At 50.3% G+C, this 22,963-nt stretch overlaps 1 protein-coding gene across 4 annotated transcripts in view; it reads right to left on the bottom strand.

Annotated features, from left to right (window-relative positions):
- Positions 1 to 4,748: 4,748 nt before the first annotated feature.
- CCDC13 (coiled-coil domain containing 13) overlaps positions 4,749 to 22,963 on the bottom strand; it is a 52,937-nt gene continuing 34,722 nt past the window's right edge. For 3 of the 4 annotated variants that reach the window (XM_045529849.1, XM_045529850.1, XM_045529851.1), the window contains 4 exons: positions 21,344 to 21,466; positions 8,776 to 8,930; positions 5,989 to 6,100; positions 4,749 to 5,449 (listed from right to left, as the gene is read on the bottom strand). In XM_045529849.1, the coding sequence (XP_045385805.1) occupies positions 5,290 to 5,449; positions 5,989 to 6,100; positions 8,776 to 8,930; positions 21,344 to 21,466 (550 nt within the window). In that variant the 3' untranslated portion in view covers positions 4,749 to 5,289. Of the gene's footprint in view, positions 5,450 to 5,988; positions 6,101 to 8,775; positions 8,931 to 15,791; positions 15,939 to 21,343; positions 21,467 to 22,963 lie in introns of those variants that run through there. The other variant, XM_045529852.1, reaches the window with a different exon arrangement.

Below are 22,963 nucleotides of genomic sequence, written 5' to 3'. Positions count from 1 at the left end.
TGCTCCAAGGCAGGGCCTGGGGGGGAAGGAGCTTTGTGACTGCAGTCACCCGACAGCTCCTGCAGCCCCTGCCCACCCTGCCCCCAGCATGGGCTCAGCTAAGGGTGGGAGAGGAAGTGCTGCTCCCCCGCCAGCAGGGGCCCTTCTAGGGCCTGAGTAAGTCCTGGGGCAGGGAGAGCGGCTGCATTCAGGCGCCCGGGCAGTGAGCTTCCTCCCAGAGGAGGCAGCGAGGAGACCTCAATAGATGGCACACACAGGTCCGGTCAGTGGTCCCCGACCCCGCGAAGCAGGAAGGCGCCCACTGCACAGTGTGGGGCTGGGGGAGGGCTGGGGTCTGGATAACAGGCACTGGAGGAGGCCGGTGTCAGGGAAGGAAGGTTCCTGAGCCAGACTGCAGGGGCTAAGGAGGGCTTTCTGGTGGGGGACGCAGTTGTTAGGAGAAAGTTAACCACAGTAGCCAGGATGTACGTGGATTCACTTTTTAATGTCACCACAACCCACAGGAAAGGTGTTACCATTATCCCCTGTTGGCAGAAGAGGAAACTGATGCACAGGAGCTTAAATATTTGGGTCAGCTCCATATGTTTCTGGAACTGATTGCCCTGCAGGGGTGAGAACCCTGCTCACCCACGCCGGGGGGGTGGCTGAGACCAGCCTAGGCCAGCCATCCTCCTGGTGCCCTCAGAGACTCAAAGAGAATGGCTCAGGAAGCAGAGTGTTTGGGTCCAGGATTAAGAAAACAGGTTCAGCCAACTGACTTGAGCTGGGGTGATCCACTTCTCTGTGTGTACACTGCAGCCCGGCCTCGCTGGGTTCTTGGGGGGATCGTGTGACTCCCTCCAGGACAAGGGTCTAGCTCACTGATTACCCATAAAGAGAGGCTGTTAGAGAGCCACGGACCCCCAGACTCCAGAGGTCCAGAGAGGCAGGACTCACACACAGCAGTGAGATGCTCCCCATGTGACCCCACGAGGTGAGGTCTGCAGGGAGTTTGGCAAGTGGGGTCGAGTGCCAGGGAGCCCCCTGGATCTGGGGCTGGACAGCATGAGGGTGGCAGGAGGGGAGGCGCCTGGTGTGCCCCACAAACGAGGGTCAGGAAGCTGACTGGGCTAGGACCAACACAGGGCCCAGGGTCAGCTTCCCAAATGCCACAAGGGCCACTGGGAAAGATGTGGTGGGGAGAGGGCCTACTCTTCACTCTCTCAAACCTTAGAGCCCCTTTTCCACTTTCAAATTTCAAACATTTTTGTTGTTGTTTGTTGCTCAAAGTAAAAATGTGAGGAAAGTAGGAATGTAGCTTTTGTTTGTATCTGTGTGTGCAATTGTGTTTTGTATCAGTTCTGTGTGTGTGTGTGTGGAGTCAGCATGTGTATGTTTTATGGGTTTTTTGTTTGTTTGTTTGTTTTGTTTTTCCCTTAGAGATGGGGCTGTCTCTGTCACCCAGGATGAAGTGCAGTGGTGTGTGTGATCTGAGCTTATTGCAGCGTCAGACTCCTGGCCTCAAGCGATCCTCCTGCCTCAGCCTCCCAAAGTGCTGGGATCGCAGGTGCGAGCCACTGCGCCCGGCCCTGTTTTGTGTTGTATGTTGTTTATGACGTGTTTGTTGTGTGTGTGTGTGTGTGTGTGTGTGTGTGTGTGCTGTATGTACGGCTCAGGGCCGTAGGAGACACAGCACAGGTAAAAGCACACCTGTGCAGAGGGGGCAGGGGGAAAGACTTCTTGTGCAAAGGGCTGGTTGTGGGCCTGTGGGGAGCAGGGAGGGGAGGCTGGTTCTGGGAACGGGATACAGGGGCCCAGAGGAGCATCCCCCTGGAGGCCACCCTGCCCTGGGCTCCTGGGAGCAGGAGAGGGGCCCAGTGGCAGCGGAATGTGTTTGAGTCAGCCTGAGCCAGGCTGCCATCTTGCCCAGCTCAGCTGTGCTGCCCCAGATGCCCCCACAGGGACAGTGGCCAAACCCCATCCACAGCCCAACCAGGTCTCACTTGTCAGTGCTGGAACCTGAGCACCCAGACCCGTAGTGCCTGCCTAGGGTGCAGCCAGGGGGAGTCCTCCTGCGAGGTCACTCCACCACCTGCCTCTGTACTTGCTCCTGCCCCTCAACCCTCCAGGGCACCTGCACCCTCCTTAACTGTCACCCTGTGGCTCTGGGCAGGGACCTTGGTGTTCTCAGCAGGCCCACCCATTGCCCACCTGCCTGAGGGATGGGGTGGTCATCCTCAGGGTCCCAGGGACAGGTGCTGCTGCCCAGGAGGGGCCACTGGCACTAACCTGGCTGTGCTGCTCCCCACCTGGCCCACCTGGCTTAGATCCCTCAGGGCCCCAATCCTTGGCCCCACTGGCATCCCCATCGTCCCTTAAAAGTACCCCTCCCAAGGTCTCCTGGGCCTTCTCCCCTCCCTGTCCCTTCACCCCAGGGAGAGGTAAAGGACACACAGCTCCCTGACAGCCCCCCGCTACACCCAGATCTGGTCAAGGAGCCTGGGAGCCACGGCAGGGCCGGGGGCAGGCAGGAGGCCCCATGGTGCCATCTCTGTATCCCCCCCGCTCTCCGCAGTGCTGGCATGGAGCTCTGTTTCCCACACCCCTCTGACTGGGCCCGGAGCGCCCAAAGAAGCAACAAGTCAGATTCACCTCCAGGCCCCTCCTGGGCCTGGAGAGGCTGCGGGCAGTTGGCACTCACTGACTGGCCGCACGGAGTGCCCACCTGTGCCGAGTCTGCCTCTCTCCCCAGCTGACCTGGGAGTTCCTGGAGCTGAGGACTGTCTGCCTAGGGCAGAGGAGCTGCTCAGCAGCACCTGCCAAACTCATGGAGGCAATACCAAGAGCCACCATTTGCTGAGCTCCTACTGTGTGCCGCCTCCTCCAAGCACTTGACACTTTCTAACTCAGTGAGTCTGCAGAGGATTCTAATGAGGGAATGGAGCAGACCCGGTCTACCCAAGCTGGGGGTGCTGGTGGCAGACGTGACAGGGACCCCTGGCACACAGCACCACGGCCCCACAGCGAAGCTCCCAAGGTTGCCTGTAGAATCTGTAAACTGAAACACTCATCTTCATACCCAAAGTCAGCTGAAGCATGATGCCAGCTAACCAGCTTACTAAAAAATGTCCAGACGAGATTTACCGTGCCATTGTTTTTCTGTCCCCTCTCTCTTATGTAAATCTTTTTATTATTGTGGGACGAAATCAATCTATGGATACCTGTTCCTTGTACAGAAATACACAGCAAGCTAATAATGAGCCTAATGTCTTTGAGTTATTCTTTGACACCTAGAATAGCTCCCTTAGGAAGGTTTCTATTATTGTCCCCATTTTATAGCTGAGAATGTGGAGGCTCAGGAAGGTTAAGTAACTTTCCCGGGGCCACACAACTGGCAGGTGGAGAAAGAAATCTGCCCCAGGTACCCCGACCTGTTCAGAGTCTGTGATCTGACGCTCCCTCCTCTCTGAGCCCCGTCCCTGAGCCGGGAGGGGCAGCAGAACCACTCGGAGAGGTGAGGGTGTAGGTCACGCCACCCTGCACTGCCCTGGGTGACCTTGAGGAGGGATGGCTGGTCCTGTGCCTGCTTCTCTCTTGCAGGAACTCCGCTGAGGACCAGAGCCTGCACCCCCCCCTCAGGTCACCCTCTGGGGCTCCCCGCTGCCCGCAGAAGGTGCCACTACGCGGTCCGGCATTCAGACTCTGCGTTTGGCCTGCTCCTGCTGTCACACAATGTCCCCTCCCAACACAGGTCCTCTCACTCCTGGCGCTCTGCCTGGCCATCTCCCCTGACAGGCAGCCAGGGAAAAACTCTTCCTTCCCAGACACCCTTGCGACACCATCAGAATCATGACTTCATCCCGACGACCTTCGCTTCCCCTGCTGTGTTACCTGATGCAGGCAGGGAGGGGGGGCTCCCTGAGTGGGGGCTGCGGTGGGGGCCGTCCCTGAGGAAGGGCCTGAGAAGCCCCAGGTGGCTTTCTGGGGGATGGGGTGTTCTCAAACTATGTGCACCTGCATCTGTGTGTGGCTGCACAAGCAACACACAAGTGACCGTGTCTTCACACGTGGGGATGTGTGTCCATGTCCACATACACGCATGCTCGTCTGTGCCAGTGTGCGTGTCTACCCGTGCGCACACACGGAGGGGCCTGTGAGTGTGTGCACGCAGTTGCACGCTCCTGAAGCTAGGTGTCCGTGTGCACCTGCATCTGAGTGGGCCTGGGTGCACGGGTGTAGCCAGGGTGTCTGGGTTGGGGTGTGTGGCTACGGGTGACGCTCCTTGGGGCCACCCTTCCCTATCGCTGTAACTGCAGCTGAGAGGGGGTGACACTGTGACAATCACAGAGAGGCACGGGGGTCCTGGGGTCTACCCAAAGTAGCCTTCCCAGCTCACCATGGCGAGGGTGGGGCACCGTACCTTCACCTGGACCCACTGCCTCAAAACCCTTCTGCTCAGAGCTCTGGCTGAGCCCCACTCCGCCCTCTGCCACCAGCACCCGCCAGCTGCAGCCTGGGGAGCAGGCAGAGGTGGCCCTTGGGGCAGCTGGCCAGGGGCAGAGCTGCCCAGTGTGGGTGGGCACACTGGCCCTGAGTCATCTGCTCAACTGCAGGACCCCGGTTCTGGAGTCAGCATTAAATACTAGCTCGGCTTCTTTCTGGGAGCCTCAGTTTCTTCATCTGTAAAACAGGGTGCAATCCTGGGTTATTAGGGTACTAGGTGGGTCAGGGTTCCACAGTAGATGCTCACTCAGTGGGAGCTGCGGTGATTATGAAAATAATTATTATTACAAGTCTGAGGGCCGGCATCTGAGGAAGAGCCCTGAGGAGTGGGCTGACAAAGTGGCTGAAAGCATGGCGCCCCGAGTCTGCGGAGGGTGGGGGTGGCCACAGGGTGGGGCTGCATGGCACGGGGGAATGCGCCCAGCATGGAGCACCAAGGCTCTCCCGTGTGCCATGCCGGCATGCAGGGTCCCCCAGCTAGGCCCTAGGATAAGGGCATTGAGCACCTGCCCAAGGGACCCCAATTGTCCGCTCACAGCTGCCTTGCTGTCCCAGAGCTCTTGCCGATGGCTGCTGGGCCTCTTCCCCTGCTATAGCCAACCCTGCCCAGGGCCCCTGCAGTCCCCCACCGGGGCTTCTCCTTTGCCCTCCTGGCCTGAGACGTTGGCTTCGGTCACTCCTGAAGAGCCTCTTCTGGGGGAAGAGGCCGGGCTGGCTGCCTGGAGCGGATGGAGTCCTCAGGTACAGCCTCATCCTCTCAAGACCTGAGGCTGCCCTCCCTGGCCAGGCTGACGCGGGGCTGCCATCCTATTGCTTGTCTGCCTTCTGCTGCCGCAGGGCCTGCAGGAAGACCCCTTTCACCTGGCCCAGGGTCTCGTGGTACATCCGGAAGTCCTCCTCCTTTCCCCGCAGGGCACTGTCCAGGGCAGCCTTTAGCATCTCATTCTCCTCCACCTGGATGGCCAGCCTGGACCACAGGAGACAGGGCTCAGTGTGGCCTGAGCTGGCACATGTGTGCGTGGACGGAGGCCCTGGGAGTAGGGCTGCCAGCATGGCTGCTCTTCAGGCTCAGGGTTCTCTCCGACCCATCCCCTCTTCCCACAGACCCTTGGGGGACGCCATGTGGGATTCCTCTCTGGGTCCACCCACATCCCTGGGCCTGGCACCCAGCAATGTCAGCTGCCTCAAGGATGAGTACTAATTTGTGGGGGTCCACCCTCTCTCCTTTCCCATTGCTGCATTTGATCTTGAAGGGTTTAACTGAGTTAAGGAAAGTGGGTTCAGCAACCCAAACTTGATAAAATTTCTCTTGGAACTATGGATCATCAGGGTCATGGCTGGGGCCCTCTGCCCTCTGAACTGCAGGCCTAGAACCCAGGCCCAAGCAGGACCAGCCTTTTGGGCAAACAGAAGTCAAAGTTGCCAGGGAGGAACATGGTCCCTCTCTCATCGAGGCACCTCTACCCAGACAACTCTACCCTTTCAGGAAGGTGGGCAGGGGAGCACCTGGTAGTCAGCTCCTCCATCTGGGATTCCATGGGCACATCGGAGAGCTGGGCAAAGGATGGGTCCTTCTCGCTCCCGGTCGGGTTGTGCCTGGTGTTAGAGGCGGGCAGACCTGCAGGGCAATAGCAGCCACTTTCTGTGATGAGGCCACAGCCCCGTGCTAACACCTTCCTTCTCCTCCCCTCGTTGCCCATGTCTGCTTTTCCACTTGTGCACCTCCTCTGGGTGCAGGACAAGGGCTGCCTCCCACCAGAAGCCCTCCCTGATGCCTGCTCTGCATTCCCCGACCCTGGTTCTGGCCTCTGCTCCAGCCCCGATGGCCTGCTTTGTACCAGGCTGGTTCCTCATCTCACCGTCTCCATCTTCATACTCTACAAGCTTCTGGTAATTTGCTTCCAACAAGAGAAGCCAGCTGGGCCTGGGGTCTGGCCTGCAGGCTAAGCCAGAGTCCAGGCCACAACTGCACCTGATGCTGTCACCCCACTGGGCCCGCCGCCAGTCCCCATCCAGGCCAGCAGCTCCATGCTAGGAAGCAGGGGATCGTGGTGGCTGGGGTCAGGGGCGACAGAATGCTCAGAAAAAGAGGACAAAGCCCAACTTGTGGAGAACCTGGGCAAAATCACGGCCTGGGAAAAACTCTGTGCTGAAAAGGCCCTCGGGGGTGGTGTGCCCCACGGGAAATCGCCTGGCATCAGCAGACCCGGCCTCACCCCTGGCCTCTCTGAGTTGGTTTCCTCGCCTGAAAAAAGGGGATAACAGTTTTTGCCTCTAGAACTTTGTCAGGCCTCAATGAATTCACATTTGGCCCTCAAGGTCCTGTGTGACCCGACCACTTCCTCAGCACCCCGTGGCTCCTCCCGCCTCACCTCACACTCCCTGCCCCTTCCCCCCGCCTCACCACCTCCTCCTCCAGCTAAGCCTCCACCAAGGTGCCTTTGCACTTGCTCTTCTTCCAGGTTCCGGCGTGCCACACCCCTCTGCTTCCGCATCTCTGCCCAGGTGTCTGTGTCCCCCACGGAGTGGAACTGCCACTGCAGAATCCAGTCTCTTTCTTTTACAGATTGGCCAGGGGGATGTGGGAGGTGGTGGGGCTATGCTCCCCAGAGGGGCAGTGCTTTGCCCATGTCACAGGCCAGCAGGTGGCAGAGGCCATGGACACTTTCTCTCAGGCAGTTGCCCCTCTCTGTCCAAGCAGGACCAAAGTGGTTTTCCTGCTGTGGCTCAGCTGTCACTGGGTGGAAGTCTGGCTGCCCAGCAGGAGGTGAGCACAAGGCCTGGAGACACTACACTCCTAGCAGACATGTTCCTCGGGGCCCAGAAAGGAATATGTCACATTCCCCAGGGACCCTTCTCGGCCTGGACTCTCAGAAGCTCCTGGGCCTTGCTGGTGGGAAAGGAGAGAGCAGGCGGCCCCAGCGCCCCCTGTGTGCCCTAGTCCTGGCACATCCTTCTGGATCATTCTGATGTCACGTGGGCTGGGCACTGAGAAGGAGGGTCTGAGCATCCTTGGCCGGGGCAGGATGGGGGATGTACGGGGTGCTGAGAGACAGGGCAGTAGCGGCAGCAGCCCCTTGACCGGGGAGGGCCTGGGAGGCGGATATACTAGGCCTGGCCCCTCCACGCTGGAGCTTCCTCCTCCTTGGAGTAGCCGTCCCAGAGACGGCTTCTGGCCATGGCACTCTGCACCCTCAGCTCTCCCCAGCCCCACAGGATGCTGACGCTGCTGGTCTGGAGACGACACCCTGAGAACCACTGTGTTAGAGCCACAGACCTTTTAGTCAAGGACAGCATTGCCCAGCTTCCCCCTGCAGCTGGGTGTGCTCCTGTGTCTAGGACCTGCCCGGCGGGGTGAGAGCAGAAGTGACGTGTGCAACCTTAAAAGGTAAGGAGCCGGGCCTGCAATCCTAGCACTCTGGGAGGCCGAGGCGGGTGGATCACTCGAGGTCAGGAGTTCGAGACCAGCCTGAGCAAGAGCGAGACCCCGTCTCTACTAAAAAGAGAAAGAAATTATATGGAAAACTAAAAATATATAGAAAAAATTAGCCGGGCATGGTGGCGCATGCCTGTGGTCCCAGCTACTCGGGAGGCTGAGGCAGGAGGATCGCTTGAGCCCAGGAGTTTGAGGTTGCTGTGAGCTAGGCTGACGCCACGGCACTCACTCTAGCCTGGGCAACAGAGCGAGACCCTGTCTCAAAAAAAAAAAAAAGGTAAGCATCCAGTTGTCTCCTTCCCTTCTTCCCTTCTTGCTGCTGCTGGTGGGTAGCTCAAGTGGGCCATCTCAGACCAGGAGATGGAAGCTGCATGTTGAGGGTGGTGGAGCCACAAGACAGAAGGAGTTTGTTTTGGGTCCCGAACCTGTGGAGAGGCTGCTTCAGCCCTACTTACACCAGCGTGACTGCCGCTGGAGGACTCTTCTTCTGCTCCAGCCACTGCCGCCATGGCCTCCCCAGCAGACCAACTTTGAACCAAGTCAGCTTAGGATCAAGGGTGGAGGGCTGGGTGGGGGAGGCAGAGGGGGTGGTGGCTGAGGGCATTCAGCAGAGGCACGGCCACTTCACGGAAAGGGCTCACAGGTGGCCGGAGCAGGCCGGTGGGCTGATGGAGCTCTGGGGCCGGGCTCTGGCGGGGAAGAGGCCACCCAGCGGCAGGCACACGCAGAGCCCACCTGATGGAGGCTCTGCCTCCCACGCTCTCACTGAGGGTGCTGGGCAGTGCAGCTGACTGGCTCCTCCGTTCTCGGCAGGGCTGCCCCCAGCCCCACACTGGGACCCCTGCCCTGGCCCCTACCTGTTTTGCTCCTGGGAGTCGCTCTCTGCAAGGCTGGTGCCCTCCCGGGCTCCAGGCGCATCTTCTCCAGATGTTGCTCCAGCAGCACGGTGCGCTGCCGCTCCTCCTGCAGCTTCCTCTCTGACTCCAGCAGCTTGCTGTTGCTCTCCTCCGCCCTGGCGACGAGACAGCAGGGATGCCACACCCCCGGCAGGCAGGGCAGCCCCCACCCCACCTGCTCTGGCTCTCAGGGAGGTGGGCACAACTTACACTGGTGGTGATGGGGCTTGTTCCTCTTTATTTTTATTGCAGTAAGACAGGAACATGCATTTAAAAATCATATTGTTCTCTCCAAGATTAAAATGAGAAAACTGGCAACCCCTTCCCAGCCCCATCACTCTAATTCCTGCACTCCAGAAGCAGTCACTTGTAACACTTTTAGCTGTTGCTTTTAATATTTACTGCCATATTTCTATAGATGCTTATGCTGCTATTTTTAAGATTTAAATATAGTCTTCTAACTTCCTGTCATGCAAGATGAGAATTTAGTTAATTTTAGTACTCTCTGCCCTCCCAAACAGAATCACCTCTGCATTTGTTTTTGGCCAAATTGATATTAAGTAGTGTGTCGGTTTTCTGTCACAGCTGTAACAAATCGCGTGCTCTAACACATAGCACATTAACAATTACATTTCCTTTCTTATTTAGCAGCTTAATGCAAGTCTATTATCTTGCAGCTCTGTAAGTCGGATCTCTAGCAGGCCCAGCTGGTTTCTCTGCTTCAGGCTCCACAAGCTGAAATCAAGGTGCTGGCTGACCTGGGCTCTCATCTGGAGGTTCTGGGGGAGAATTCACTTCCAGGCCCATCCAGGGTGTTGGCAGAATCCAGTTCTATAGTTGAAGGACTGAGGTCCCTGTGTCTTGCTGCCTGTTGGTCAATTTCAGCATCTAGAGGCCTCCTCCATCTTCCAAGCCAGCTCGATTCCCGTAGAATGCTTTGAATCTCTCTGCCCTCTGTGACTTCCTCCACAGCATCTCTCTGAACCACCCCAGGTGGAGAAATTTCTCTGCTTTTAAGGGCTCAAGTGATTAGGTTGAGCCCATCCAATAATCCAGGATAATCTTCCTGTTTCAGGGCCCATAACAATAATTACATCTGCAAAATCCCTTTTGCCACGTAGCATAAAGCACTGACAGGCATAACAGCAGGGAGCAAAAGGCATGCCTACCAAAATCCTGTCTACCACAGGGAGTGCATGAGGACAATTCTTCAGAGCCAAAACACGCAGCACACTAACGATCGCAGTTCCTTTCTTATTTGTTTGCTTTTCCTGGAGTTAGTGATTGCCTTCTGCTTATCGTTTTGTTTTGTATATGCCCATCATAAATTCATGGGCCTTAAAGACCTTTTTATGTGGTTATTTCACATGAAGGATTTGTTTAATCTCACTGGGGCTTGTGCTTAGGTCCTTCCTGTGGCTATGCATGGCATTCCAGACTCGGGTGATACTAACGGCTCAGCTGCAGGGCTGAAACTCCCAGAGACCTAACACAAACAAAGGGTCACATGCACACCTGCACATCAGAGTGGCAGCCTTGAAATTGATGGTGTTTAAGGAAGTGGTCTTTCCACCTTGGTGAAGGGTCAAAAGGAACACAATGGCAACAATTTTGAACAGTATACAACTGCTAACACAAAACTGCATACTAACATAGTATGCAGCTACTAACACAACAGATTGAAGCATGTTCCTTGAAAATTTATTTGCAAAAGCAAAAACCCCAAACAACCTAAAGGCCCATCAACAGGGGAAAGACAAATAAGTGGTGACACAGTCATGCTATGGAATATGATAGAGTGTGACAGAGCTGTGCTGTCCAGCACAGTGGCTGCCAGCCTCATGTCCATACGTGGCTATTAAAATTAAAGTTCATGAAACTTAAATAACATTAAAAATTCAGTTCCTCAGTCCCACTAGCCAAGTTTCAAGTGCTCAGAAGCCCCATGTGGCTAATGGCTACTGCATCAGTCAGCAAAGATACAGGACACCTCCGTCGTCACAGCAAGGTTTACTGGACGGCCCCTCTCTAGCAGTGAGAAAGCATGAAGCAGAGCCGAAGGTATGAACATGGGTAATCCCCAAGCCATAGGATTGGTGAAAAGAAGCAAGTGCCACAAGAATACATACAATACAGTGCTGGTTATGTGACAAAGGAATGAAATAAAATTTCCGTGCCTACCTAGTCATGTCTGTAAATGCACGAACAAAGGTCTAGGAGGCTGCACCTAGGTGACAGGGTGGAGGGGGGTAAGGAGCCAGCCTTGGCAGTGGCACACAACTTAGCCCCATCTGTTGTTTGTAGTGGCAACAAGGGAAGTCTGGTCCTCTGTCTGTATCAACAGAAGTTTATAAGACTGAGGCACGGTCCATCTGGGAGTTGTCGATTGGAGTCCAGTGAGTGGTGAGAGGTGGATCTGCCTGGCCTGTTGGAAGACGGTGGCTGAAGCCATTCGAAGTGACTAAGCAGTAACAGCCCTTGCAGCTGACGTCCTGGGCCCTATAACACTCAGCCTCCCTGAAAATCTGCCACATGGGGGGACTTACACAACTGCCTGGCCCTGTTTCCTACTGAGGCTGGTTGGGGGAGGGAGGCATGAATCCTTCTTATCCACAACTCTCCTGCTTTAAACACTCCTGGCCTCCTCCACAGTTCTTGTGTACAATGACCTCTCGGCTGTGTCCCTTCCTCAGGGAGCTCCAATCCTGAGAGAAGGCCACGCCACTCCCTCATTCATTCATCCACTCACTCACTCATTCATGAAACATGTACTGACTGCCCACGTGTGCCAGGCACTGTTCTAATGCCTGTCCTCATGGATCTTCCTGCCTTACAGGAGAGACAGACAATCAAGAAACAAATGTGTATATGATGCAAGGATGGGGTAGGTGCTATACAGAAAAGGAAGGAGATGGAAAGTCAGGGCGTGACGCTATTTTGAATGGAGATTGCCTGTCACTGCCACCTGCCATCTGCTGCTACCAATGACTCCAGAAATCAGAACCCCCAGGGGCATAGGGAACCCACACCGGTGACTGGGACTGGCAGATCCAGGAGTGCAGTGAGTAGACAAGCAGGTGATAGTAGCTTAATAGAGGGACCAGGCTGAAAATCATAGAGAGTGTCACCCCGTTGACACAGACTTGGCGGGAGAGAGAACTCTTATAAACACTTTAGTGAATTCCCAAAGAGATTTCAAAAAAATACTGTAAGAAAGCTAACTGTGAGGAAGAGCTCTTAGAAATATTTTTTTTAAAAGAGCATTTCCAAATTTAATCATCAGAAGCACTGAAAAATAAAATGGTCTTTGGTGAAACTCAAAACAATGATCTTAATGGTGAACTATAGGAATTATCACAGAACATGGAGTCAAAATAACCTAAATAAATGGCAGCTATTAATGAACAGGTAAAAGATATGGAAAATAGGGTCAGAGGATCTAATATCCAATAATAGAAATTCAAGAAAGAGAGGAGAAAGAAGAGAAGCAATAATGAGAAAATAAAATTTCCCTGAGCTAAGGAAAGACCTGAGTTTTTCAGATTAACAGAGCTCAATGAGCACCAGGTAGAATTACAAAAAATACACACCCTGTTATAGTTTGAATGTCCCCAAAGTTCATGTGTTGGAAACTTAATCCTCAATGCAACAGTGTTCAGAGGTGGGACCCTTAAGAGGTGGGTAGGTCAGGAGGGCTCTGCCCTCATGAATGCATTAATGCCATTTTCCCGGGAATGGGTTAGTTATCATGGGAGTGCGTTCCATGAGTTTGACCTACTTCCCCTCTCTCTTTCTCTCTCTTACATGCTCTCTTGTCCTTCCACTTTCCACCATGGGATGATGCTGCAAGAAGGCCCTCGCCAGATGCTGGCACCATGATATTGGACTTCCCAACCTCTAGAACTGTGAGAAATAAATTTCTTTTCTTTATAAATTACTCAGAGTGTAGTATTCTGTCATAGCAACACAAAATGGACTAAGAAACACCATTAGGCACAGCTGAGTATCATAACCTGAACTCCAGGATAAGGAGAAAAATCTTATAACAACAATACAGCTAACACCTTTTTTGAGTACTTTCCATGGACCAAGTACTATGTTAAGGTACTGCATAAGCATTATTTCATTCATTTCTGTCAGCAACCAAGAGGGTGTACTAATATTGTTTCAAGAAGACACAGAAAATATAAACTTTTAAAAAGGCTGTCAAAGATCTAACTTCAAAAAATATATCAGGCCAAGACAGATTCCCAGGAAAGTTCTAGCTAACCTCCAAGGAACTGATCGTGCTTGTTATTCTGACTATTCCACAATATAGAAAAAACAAACAGCTTCTCATAAGATTATTAAAAATTTGATTTCACAGTTAATGATAGGATAAATATATTAGTTTTCTACTGCTACATAACAAGTTGCCACAAACAGTGGCTTAAAACAATACAAAATTTCCAGAAAATATAAAGAATTCCTACAACTCAACAACAGAAAAATAAACAACCCAATTAAAAAGTAGGCAAAAGACTTGTATATCTCCAAAGAAGATACAATAATGGCCAATAACAACACAAAAAGATGTTCAACACCATTAGTCATTAGGGAAATGCAAATCCAAACCTCCATAAATACCACTTCAAACCTACTAAGATGGCTACAATTGAAAATCAATGTTGGTGAGGATGTGGAAAAATTGGAACCCTTGTATACTAGTAGCCAGTGGGATTAAAAAACGGTGTAGCTACTGTGGAAAAATAGTTTGCTGGCTCCTCAAAAAGCTACCCATAAAATTACCATGTGATCCAGCAATTCCATCCCAAAGAATTGAAAACAAGGACTCAAACAGATACATGTACAACGGTGTTCATAGCAACGTTATTCACAATAGCCCAAAGGTGGAAACAACCCAGTGTCCATCAAGAGATGAATGGATGGACAAAATGTGGTATATACATGCAATGAAATATTATTCTGCCAGAAAGAGGAATGAAGTTCTGACACGTGCTACAACATGGATTAACCTTAAAAACATTGTGCTAAGTAAAATCAGCCAGACCCAAACTTATATAAAATATCTAGAATAGGCAAATTCATAGAGAAAGAAAGTAGAAAAGAGGTTACTAGAGGCTGGGTATGGGAGGTGGGGCCCGGGGATTTATTACCTAATGGTTACAGAGTTTCTGTATGGGGTTATGAAAAAGCTTGGAAATATATAGTGATAACGGTTGCACAGTATTGTGAGTGTAATTAATGCCACTGAATTGTACACTTGTAATCTTTAAAATGACAAATTTTTGGTGTATATACTTTGCCACAATTTTATTATCTCACAGTTTCTGTGGGTCAGAAGTCCAGGGTTGGCTTAACTAGTTTCTCTACTTGGGGTCTTACATGGCTGAAATCAAGGTATCAGAAGAGGCTGCTATCTCATCTGAGGCTTGGGATCCTTTCAAACTCATTCAGGTTGTTAGCAGGATTTAGTTCCCTGTTGTTGTAGGACGGTGGTCCCCATTTTCTTGCCGGCTATTGACTGGGGCTGGTTGTCAGCTCCTAGAGCCCACCGACAATTCCCTGCCATGCTGTCTTCTCAGCAGCCTGGTAGTTGCAGGGAAATGTCTTCCAGGCCGGAAGGAGAGTGTCTCTGCTGCTTCCACTCTCTGGCTTCCTCTGCCTCTGACCTCTAGACTCTGACTGACAGCACTCATGTGATTAGGTCTGAGCCACCTAAAGGGTCTCCCTTTTAATTAACTCAAAGTCACCTAATTAGCAACTTAACTTTATCTGCAAAGTCCCCTTTGCCATGTAACTTAACATAATTGTCACAATGATATCCCACCATATTTGCAGGTTCTGCCCACACTCAAGGGGAGGGAAATAAATAAGGCATGTATACCAGTGGGCAGGAATGTTAGAATTCTGCCTACCACAGTGAAAATAGAGGAAGAGCTGGGTATGGTGGCTCACACCTGTAATCCTAGTGACTTGGGAGGCTTAGGCGGGAAGATTGCCTGAGCCCAGAAGTTCAAGAACAGCCTGGGCAATATAGCAAGACCCTTTTGTAAAAAATAAGAAAACTTAGCTGGGTGTGGTAGCGTATGCCTATAGTCCCTGCTACTTGGGAGGCTGAGGCAAGAGGATCACTTGAGCCCAGGAGTTCGAGGCTGCAGTGAAGTATGATTGTGCCACTGCACTCCATCCTGGGTGACAGAGTGAGACTGTGTTTCTAAAAAACAAAAAGGAAAGAAAGAAAAAAAAAAAAAAAAGAAAAGAAAAAAAAGGAAAAAAGGGGGGTAAAAAGACAGACAACAAAATCCAATCCTATTGTACAAGAATAACACAGCATAGTTCTAGGATCATTAGAGCTATAAGATTCAACATCAGAACTAGATTAAAGGAGAAAATCATGTAATCCTTTCAATGGATGCTGAAGAAACACTGGAAAAATCATTAGGTAGTCCTGATTTTAAAAACTCAAAGTATTAATAAAATGAGAATAGAAGGAAACATCTTAACACAACATTTTAAAGTTAGAAGCCAATAACCCATCAATAGAGGAATGGTGAATAAATTTTAGTGGATTCATACAACAAAATATTCTGTAACCATAAAAGGAATATGTATTGACATGAAGAGAATGTCTGCGATAAATTACTAAGTGAAATAGGTAGCAGAAGTGTATGCATAATGTATGATTTAATTTAAAAATTTATAACAAATTAAAAATTTAAAAACAAATCAATATAAGGCTAATGTAATTCAGCCAATGAACTGAAAACATAAATGACTATGCAGTAGTTATTGACTCATCTGTGAAGGAGAGACTTTTTGTTATAAATTTCAGTAATGTCTATATTTTGTTTTAACTTTATATTCCATTTATAACAGGGGAAATAATACACCAACAGCAAAAACCACCTAAGACGGTAAAGCACATAATAAATTCCCACAAAATCTAGGAATAACCAAATTCTTGATTTCTCCCCTTCTCCCCCAAAATGGGCCTTTCCTATCTGGATAAATGCCACCGTTACTCATGCAGTTGCTCAGCCCAAATACCTGGGAGTCACCCTTGCCTTCTTTTTCTTCCTCACCTTCAGCTTCCAATCCATCAGCAGGCTCTACAGCTGTTCCTGTAAACACACACCAAAGCCATTCCCTTCTCTCTCCTGCACCCCCACCTGGTGTGAGGCTGCTCCTCCTGCCTGGGCTCTACAGGTGTCTGCTCGCCCTCAAGACCTCTCAGACCCTTTGGTCTTCTGATCATTCTCTTTGGACCAGTCATTGGCCTCACTGATTTTCTCTTCTTCAGTTGCTGCTGGGTCTAACCCAGCTAGAACCTCCTTTGTCTATGGCTTTGGCCGTTTTTCTAACAGTTCTCCAGTAACATGTGCATTGACCTCATGAAATTCCAAATATTTTAAAAGACTTGCCTTTTTACTTCATAATTGATTTTCATTCTATTCCAAGAGTCTGACCAAATGGAATCAATGCCAGTGTGAAGAGAAGAATATTAAGTAGTCAAATTATTAGTGAGTGTTTTGATGTTAAAAATGTTGCTTTCATGGAGACTGTAACTGTGGGGATGTTGATAAGAATATTCAGATCAGGAGCTTCCCCCCACCCAACAATTAATTTCTCACAATGATACAAGGTCTTTATGAAGACATAAATATTATACATTATATACATAATACTGTATACATAATATGTAAAATGCTCTCTTAAATATCAAGTAAAAATATAAATAGCTCTAAAGCATGTGCAATGGCATGAATAGTTAAGAGAAAATAACATGTAAAAGCTGTGTGAAAAATATGCTCCCCCTCACTTTCGGTCATAGCAATGCAGATAAAAACAACAATGAGACATTAGCACTACTTTTATAGTTTGGCAAAAATGTTACAGATTGATCAAACTTTTTGTAAATGTGAAGGTATGGGGAAAGGATCAATAGTTCACATTATTGGTAGGAATGTAAATTAATTCATTTTAAAAGGGCAATTTGCCATAATTTGTGAACACTTAAAATGTGTATATTCGTTGATTCAGCCATTCCACTTTTAGGAATTTGTGACACAGATATACTCCCACAAAAATGTAAGGATATGTTTAGTGTGAGTCTACTTTTTTATATGTAATATGTATGTACGTATAGGTATATACATATACACACATATATATGCATATATAAGTATATTATGGGATGTGGAAAGAAAAAATTTTGGAAGCTTTAACAGTTCTTATCTATGAAGAATGTGGGATTAGGGGTTGGAAAAGGAAGCTTTTTGCTATGAGTAAGTATACATTATGATACGAAAGCAGTCAAAATTCTATAATAGCATGAGGCGGTGGTTTTAATGTCAACATGAAGGCAGAAGACATAAACTTGGGCTTCTATAACACAGCGAGCTGCATAATTTTGGAAGCCTCAAAAGAGCGCCTTGTTTGTGACAAGAGGACTACGACAATATCCATCCCCAAGTTCAGGGAAGTGGTAAGGAAGCTTGCAGTCTATCAGGGCCTTAAGTGGGTGGGGAGTGGAAGGGGCAAAGTGCCAATCAGAAGAAATGGAAACACAAGGGCAGCATTCATGTGTTCAGGAAATCCTAAGCCAATAAATTAGCATAAACTTCCTATCAGAGACCGCTGAAACCCCAAAAGCTCCACAGAAACAAATGCAGCACCACTCCACAGGATCATTTTCACAACCTAAGAGCTCCCACAAGAAAAAAAGTCCCACTGAAGATAAGCTCACAAAAACAAAAATGCAAACCACACAAGGAAATAATTCACCGTGCGGACACAGTCCCCAGACATCACTTAGGGTTCTAAGCAATGAAGATGATAGAACAACTTTAAAGGACTAAGTTTAAAATTAAAAGGAGAATGGCAAGAAATCTTAATGAAAAAACAAATGCTATCAGAAAGAGAACAGGAGATTTTACACACAAAAATACAGTTATTGAAATAACTGTATTCATGGTAGATGAAGTCCAGTGAAGAGATTTAGTGAGCTGGATGATAGATTTGAAGAAACCACCCAGAATTCAGCCTAAAATATCAAGAAGGGTTAATGGTTGTAGAGAAAAGAATAATAAAGTCTAACATATGTGGACTAGGAATTTTAGATGAAAAGAATAGGGAGAATGGGGGAGAGGCAACATATGGGGAGAAGTCCTTGGCAATATATTAATAAAAAATCCTTGGATTGAAAAAGGACACTAATTCCTGAGTAAAAAAATTTATATATGTATACACACACACACACACCCCTAGACATATTATAGTAAAACTTCAAAATATCAAAGACAAAGAGAATATCTGAAAAGCAACCAAAGAGAAAGGACAAATGACAATCAAACTGATAGCAGATTTCTTCTTAGCAACAGCAGATGCTAAAAGGCAATGGAATAGCCTCAAAGTACTGAGAAAAAATACCCATCAGTTTAGAATTCTATGCCCAAATTTCCCGTCAATTCTTATTCAAGAGAAAGGCATAATAAAGATATTTAAAAGGAAATAAAGGCTCAGGTTTACTAATTACATGGATGTACCCCCTGAACTGAACTAAGGATGGACCTCAATAAGAGAGAAACTGAACCCAGAGGGAAGAATGAGATGCAAGAAGCAACAATGAGTGAAGATATTTTTAAACACGTTTGGACCAGTGCAGTGGCTCATACCTCTCTAATCCCAGCACTTTAGGAGGCTAAGGAGGGAGGATTGCTTTAGGCTAGGAGGTCGAGACTAGCCTGGGCAACGTAGTGAGACCCCATCTTTAAAATAAAAAAATTTAACAATTAACTGGGCATGGTAGCTCATGCTTGCAGTCTCAGCTACTTGGGAGGCTGAGACAGGAGGATCACCTGAGCCCAGGATTCAAAGTTGAAGTGAGCTGTGATGGCAGCACTGCACTCCAGCTGGGGCAACAAAGCAAGATCCGGTCTCTAAATAAATAAATAAGTGAATATATATAAACTAAATATAAATAAACATGTTGGCAAAAGGAAATGAATACTGACTATGTAATGTTCCAGACTAACTTGAAGAGTTCAATTTCAGGAGGTTTTAAAACAGAATGTGGAAGAGAAATATTAGAAAACAGCAACATGAAAAACACAGTGAATAAACCAGAGTTAAAACATCCTAAATTTAATTCTATTGCTCAAAGTGATGAAACCCATTGCCTTTAGATTTGCTGAGTTTTATGTTAAAAGTTAAGGGTAACCACTAAGATAACAGAGAATGTATAACTTCCAAACTTGTATAGAAGAAAGGGAAACAAAACTTGATCGATCCCATACAAGGGAGAAGAAAGCGGGAAAAGGAACAAAGAAAAATCATGGCAAATAGAAAATATTAGGTAAGGTGATTAAATATTGCAAAAATGAAAATGGGCTAAACTGTACTGTTCAAACACAGAAATTCCCAGGTTGAATCTAAAAACAAAGCCAACTACATGCTTCTTTAAAAGGAGACATGTTTACTGACTTTTGCCATGGCAGACCAAACAGACTATCCCCTCCTATTGTAAATTACTAGAAAATGGATACAGTATAAGAAATAACTTGTTTTCAGACATCGGACACAGACTTGAGAGAGGGAAAAGGAAGGACATGAGTTCTGCCAACACCCCCGCTTTCTGCCAGAGACACTTTCTGACTGCAGCATGGGGGACAGCATGGGGGACGGGAGAGCCCAAGCACAGCACTGTGGTCTTGCTGGGGTAAGGACAGGAAATTGGGGGCCTGGGTTGGGGAGAGGGGCTGAGGCAGCTGGAATTTGCAGGGCAGAGTACGGGGAGTGGGGCAGAAAAAGGCAGAGGGAGACCTCCCCTGTGCAAGACTGAGACGGCCTCTGCAGATAAGGAAAGGAGTAGGTGTTGAGGGTCTCTGAGAAAGGAGGGTCCTACACTTTGGGATGAGAAATCCAAGTAGGTTTGAGGGGGTCTGAGTGCAGAGGGTGGCTGGGCCCCCTTTTCTTGTTAGAGCCCAGGGAGACAGCAATAATCCAGAGGGGAAAAGGCAGTGTGTCTTGCCTGACGGGCCTGGGACAGCCTAAGCGAGCTCCCCAACACCCCACAATGACACAGAGCAGCAGCATGAACCCAGGGGCCCAAAGAGGGCAAGGACATCAGCTGACAGAGAGTTGCTGTATGTGACTGAGAGTGAGTGCCTCAGTGGCTGTGCCCTAGGTGCCTTGCCTGCCTCGCCTAACCCCAGCCCTGCGTGGAGAGGCTCGGAGAGGCGACCTCACACGGAGAGAGGCCAGTGCAGCAGGACTGAGGCCCCCGTGCCGAGCTTCCGGCTGCAGGAGGCCAGATGCGTGACCCCAGCCAAGGTTTTGTGGAGCAGAATTACCAGCCAGCCCACAGAATCACGAGAAAGCACAAGCCATTGTGTTTGACGCCACGAAATCTGGGATGGTTTGTTACACGGCGGTAGACAGCTGAGTCACATTGATTCACAAAACCCCTCCAAAGTCAAATGAAACTCAAGGGAAGTGGGAGAAAGCCTGAACTGAGCATGTTTCTGCCATGTGATAGACCAGGGACTCGTACTATCCATTAAATTCAATTATATTAATAGGAAAAGAATTATTATGTTCCTTTTCTCTTATACCTGAGTATGTCTGAAATTCATAGCCTTTCTATGTATACTTGGAAAGAAAAAATTCAAGTTGACCACTTCTCACCAGTTAGGTAGTGGGCATCCATTGCTCTGGGCTTGCCACACCCCTAACTCCTTCTTTTGGTAACAGCACCCCATTTTCCCTTGGGCGGACTCCTGCATCCTGTGAGCCCCTCGAGGTACTTCCAGGCAGCGCCCTCGCATGTAGGGTGGACATGGGACCAGCACAGGCCAGCCAGACCTTCTGTCCCAGAACCTGCGGGCCCAGCGACTGAAAGCCACTGGCTGTGTCACTGTGGTGGCCCGGAGACTGCCCAAGGGCCCCTACTGGGAAGACGCCTGCGCTTTCCTGGGCTCCTCTCCTGCTCTGTGCCTCGGAGTCTCCCGGTACTTTTCAAAAATGTGTCTTGCACTTTAGCCAGAATTGGTTTCTATTGTCTGTCATCAAAGGGCCCTGACTGATACGTGATATGGTCTGTTGGGGCAGAAACTCAGCGGTGTCCTTTATATTTTTCGGTGTGGAGGTCACATGGTCGGGCCATGTGTTGGCAGGGGCGCCTGCAATTCTTGCCAGAAGAGTCACTTGAGTGAGGAGCGCTGATTTATCTGAATGGAAGTCTGTCAACAGCCCTCTGGAGAAAAGCATACCTCCTGGTTCACCGCCCTGGGCCACATGCCTCCCTCTCCGCCTCCCAGAGGGGGTGGGGGACCTGCAGCCTCAGGGCCACATGTGGCCTTCTGGAACCTTGAGTGCGGCCTTTTGACTGAATCCAGACTTCACAGAACAAACCCCAGCACCGTGGGAGCCAAGCTCTCGGGTGAGGTGGACCGGCCGTGGAGAGGCCCGGCCCAGCCCCCACCCGATGCGGGCCCACGAGAGAGCATCCCTGGGCGCCATGTGTTACCGTTTCTGCAGGACAGTGACAAACTCGGTGAGCCGGTCACGTTCCACCTCGGCAGCCTGCCAGAGGGCCTTGATCTCCGTCACTTGTGCCTGCCAGTCTTTTTGTCCTGGGGAGTCTGAGAACCTATGACCAGGGCAGAGGGCAGAGGTCACCTGAAGCCTGAAGACACACACTTACCCCTGTGATGGTGGGCGGGGCTGAAAGGACATTCAGGGGTTCTCAGGGACAGCCAGAGAGAGGGAAGCAAACCCAGCCCTTCCTCACCCTCCCCACCGGCTTCTTCTCAGCCCCCGGTTTCTGGCCCTGCTGAAGTCTCCAGCTCTCACTTAGCTGGCTCCAAAGCTGGACCCTACCAGGACTAGAGTTGCATTGGTACCTGTGTCCACCCGGTCCCTGCGGGGGCCTGAAATTAGTCTGGCTGCTACGTAAGCTGGCTCTGGGGGGGCTGGGGTGCCCTGTGGGGTCTCTGGGGCCTGGCTTCCCTGCCCAGTGTCAGGTGTGCCCAGGCTCTGTGTCCCTGCCAGCCTGTCCCAGCCCTCCTGCATCTTCTGGCTTGGCCCCCAAGCCCAGCCCACTTTCCTAGAGCCTAGTTGGCTTTGTGACTTGGGCAGTTTTCTCCAGCCCTGAACAAACCCATCACTCATTCCTTCCTTACCATCGGGCCCACCCGCCACCCCTTACCTGGGTCTGGGCCGGGATAGAAGGTAAGCTCTGCCCCCACTCCAACCCCTATCTTGTCACCTGCAGGAAGGGACTGTAAGCTCCATGAGGGCAGGGCCTACGCATGATTGGGTTTAGGGAATATTTGTGTGTTGTGGAAGGAACAAGCCTGAGAACCAGCAGTCTGGGCAGCCAAGGAGCACATCAGCTCCTGCATCCCTGCGTAGGGACCTTGCGGGCTCACCTTGCCCATCTGCCTGCTCCCACCATTGTGACTAAAACCTCGAGAGACAGCCTGCCCGTGCTCCTGTGCTGGGACAAGGCCTCCCTCCCTCAGGAGGGTGGCATGTGCCCTGCAGCTCAGTGTTAGCCCACTGTCCCCCAAGTGCCCTTGTGACCCCAGCTGATGAGTGGGGCAGCTGCGGAGCCGGCCTTGGTCCACGGTCCCTGTGCTGCCAAGTGTCAGGCTGAAGTGTCTCAGGTACTTCTGGGGAGATGGCAGCCCAGAGAGAAGACTAATCTGCCTGGAGCCACACAGATGGGGCACTGGGGCCACTCAGAGGCCATGCTGGAACCTGAGCTGATTTGCCTGAGGGGTCGGGGTGGGGGTGCTGACAGCAGGAGCATGGCTCCAGTGGGCAGGGTTCGGGACAGGGCTTGGAGGCAGGACAAAGCCACCCTTGTCTATGAGCTGGATGTAAGAACAAAGGGGCCATTTAAGTCCTGTGGCTTCATTCTATCAACAAAGAGGGCCCACAGGGCTGAGGAGATATCAGTGGTTTAAAGCGGGAACCCAAATCATGTGAAATTCTCCCCCTAGAGACTGGTTCTCAACGAGCAAGGGAAGGTGAGGGAAGGTGCTGGAAGCCAGACCAGCAAGATTCCTCACGTTAACTGGTCGCAGGAAGGAACACTGGACTGGGAGTCAGGAGCCGAGATTCTAGTTCTGAGCTGCTTACC

Source organism: Lemur catta, chromosome 18, assembly GCF_020740605.2.
Source record: "Lemur catta isolate mLemCat1 chromosome 18, mLemCat1.pri, whole genome shotgun sequence".
Taxonomy (NCBI): domain Eukaryota; kingdom Metazoa; phylum Chordata; class Mammalia; order Primates; family Lemuridae; genus Lemur; species Lemur catta.
The sequence above is the reverse complement of the archived record's forward strand: the minus strand, read 5'-3'. Positions and strand labels throughout refer to the sequence as shown.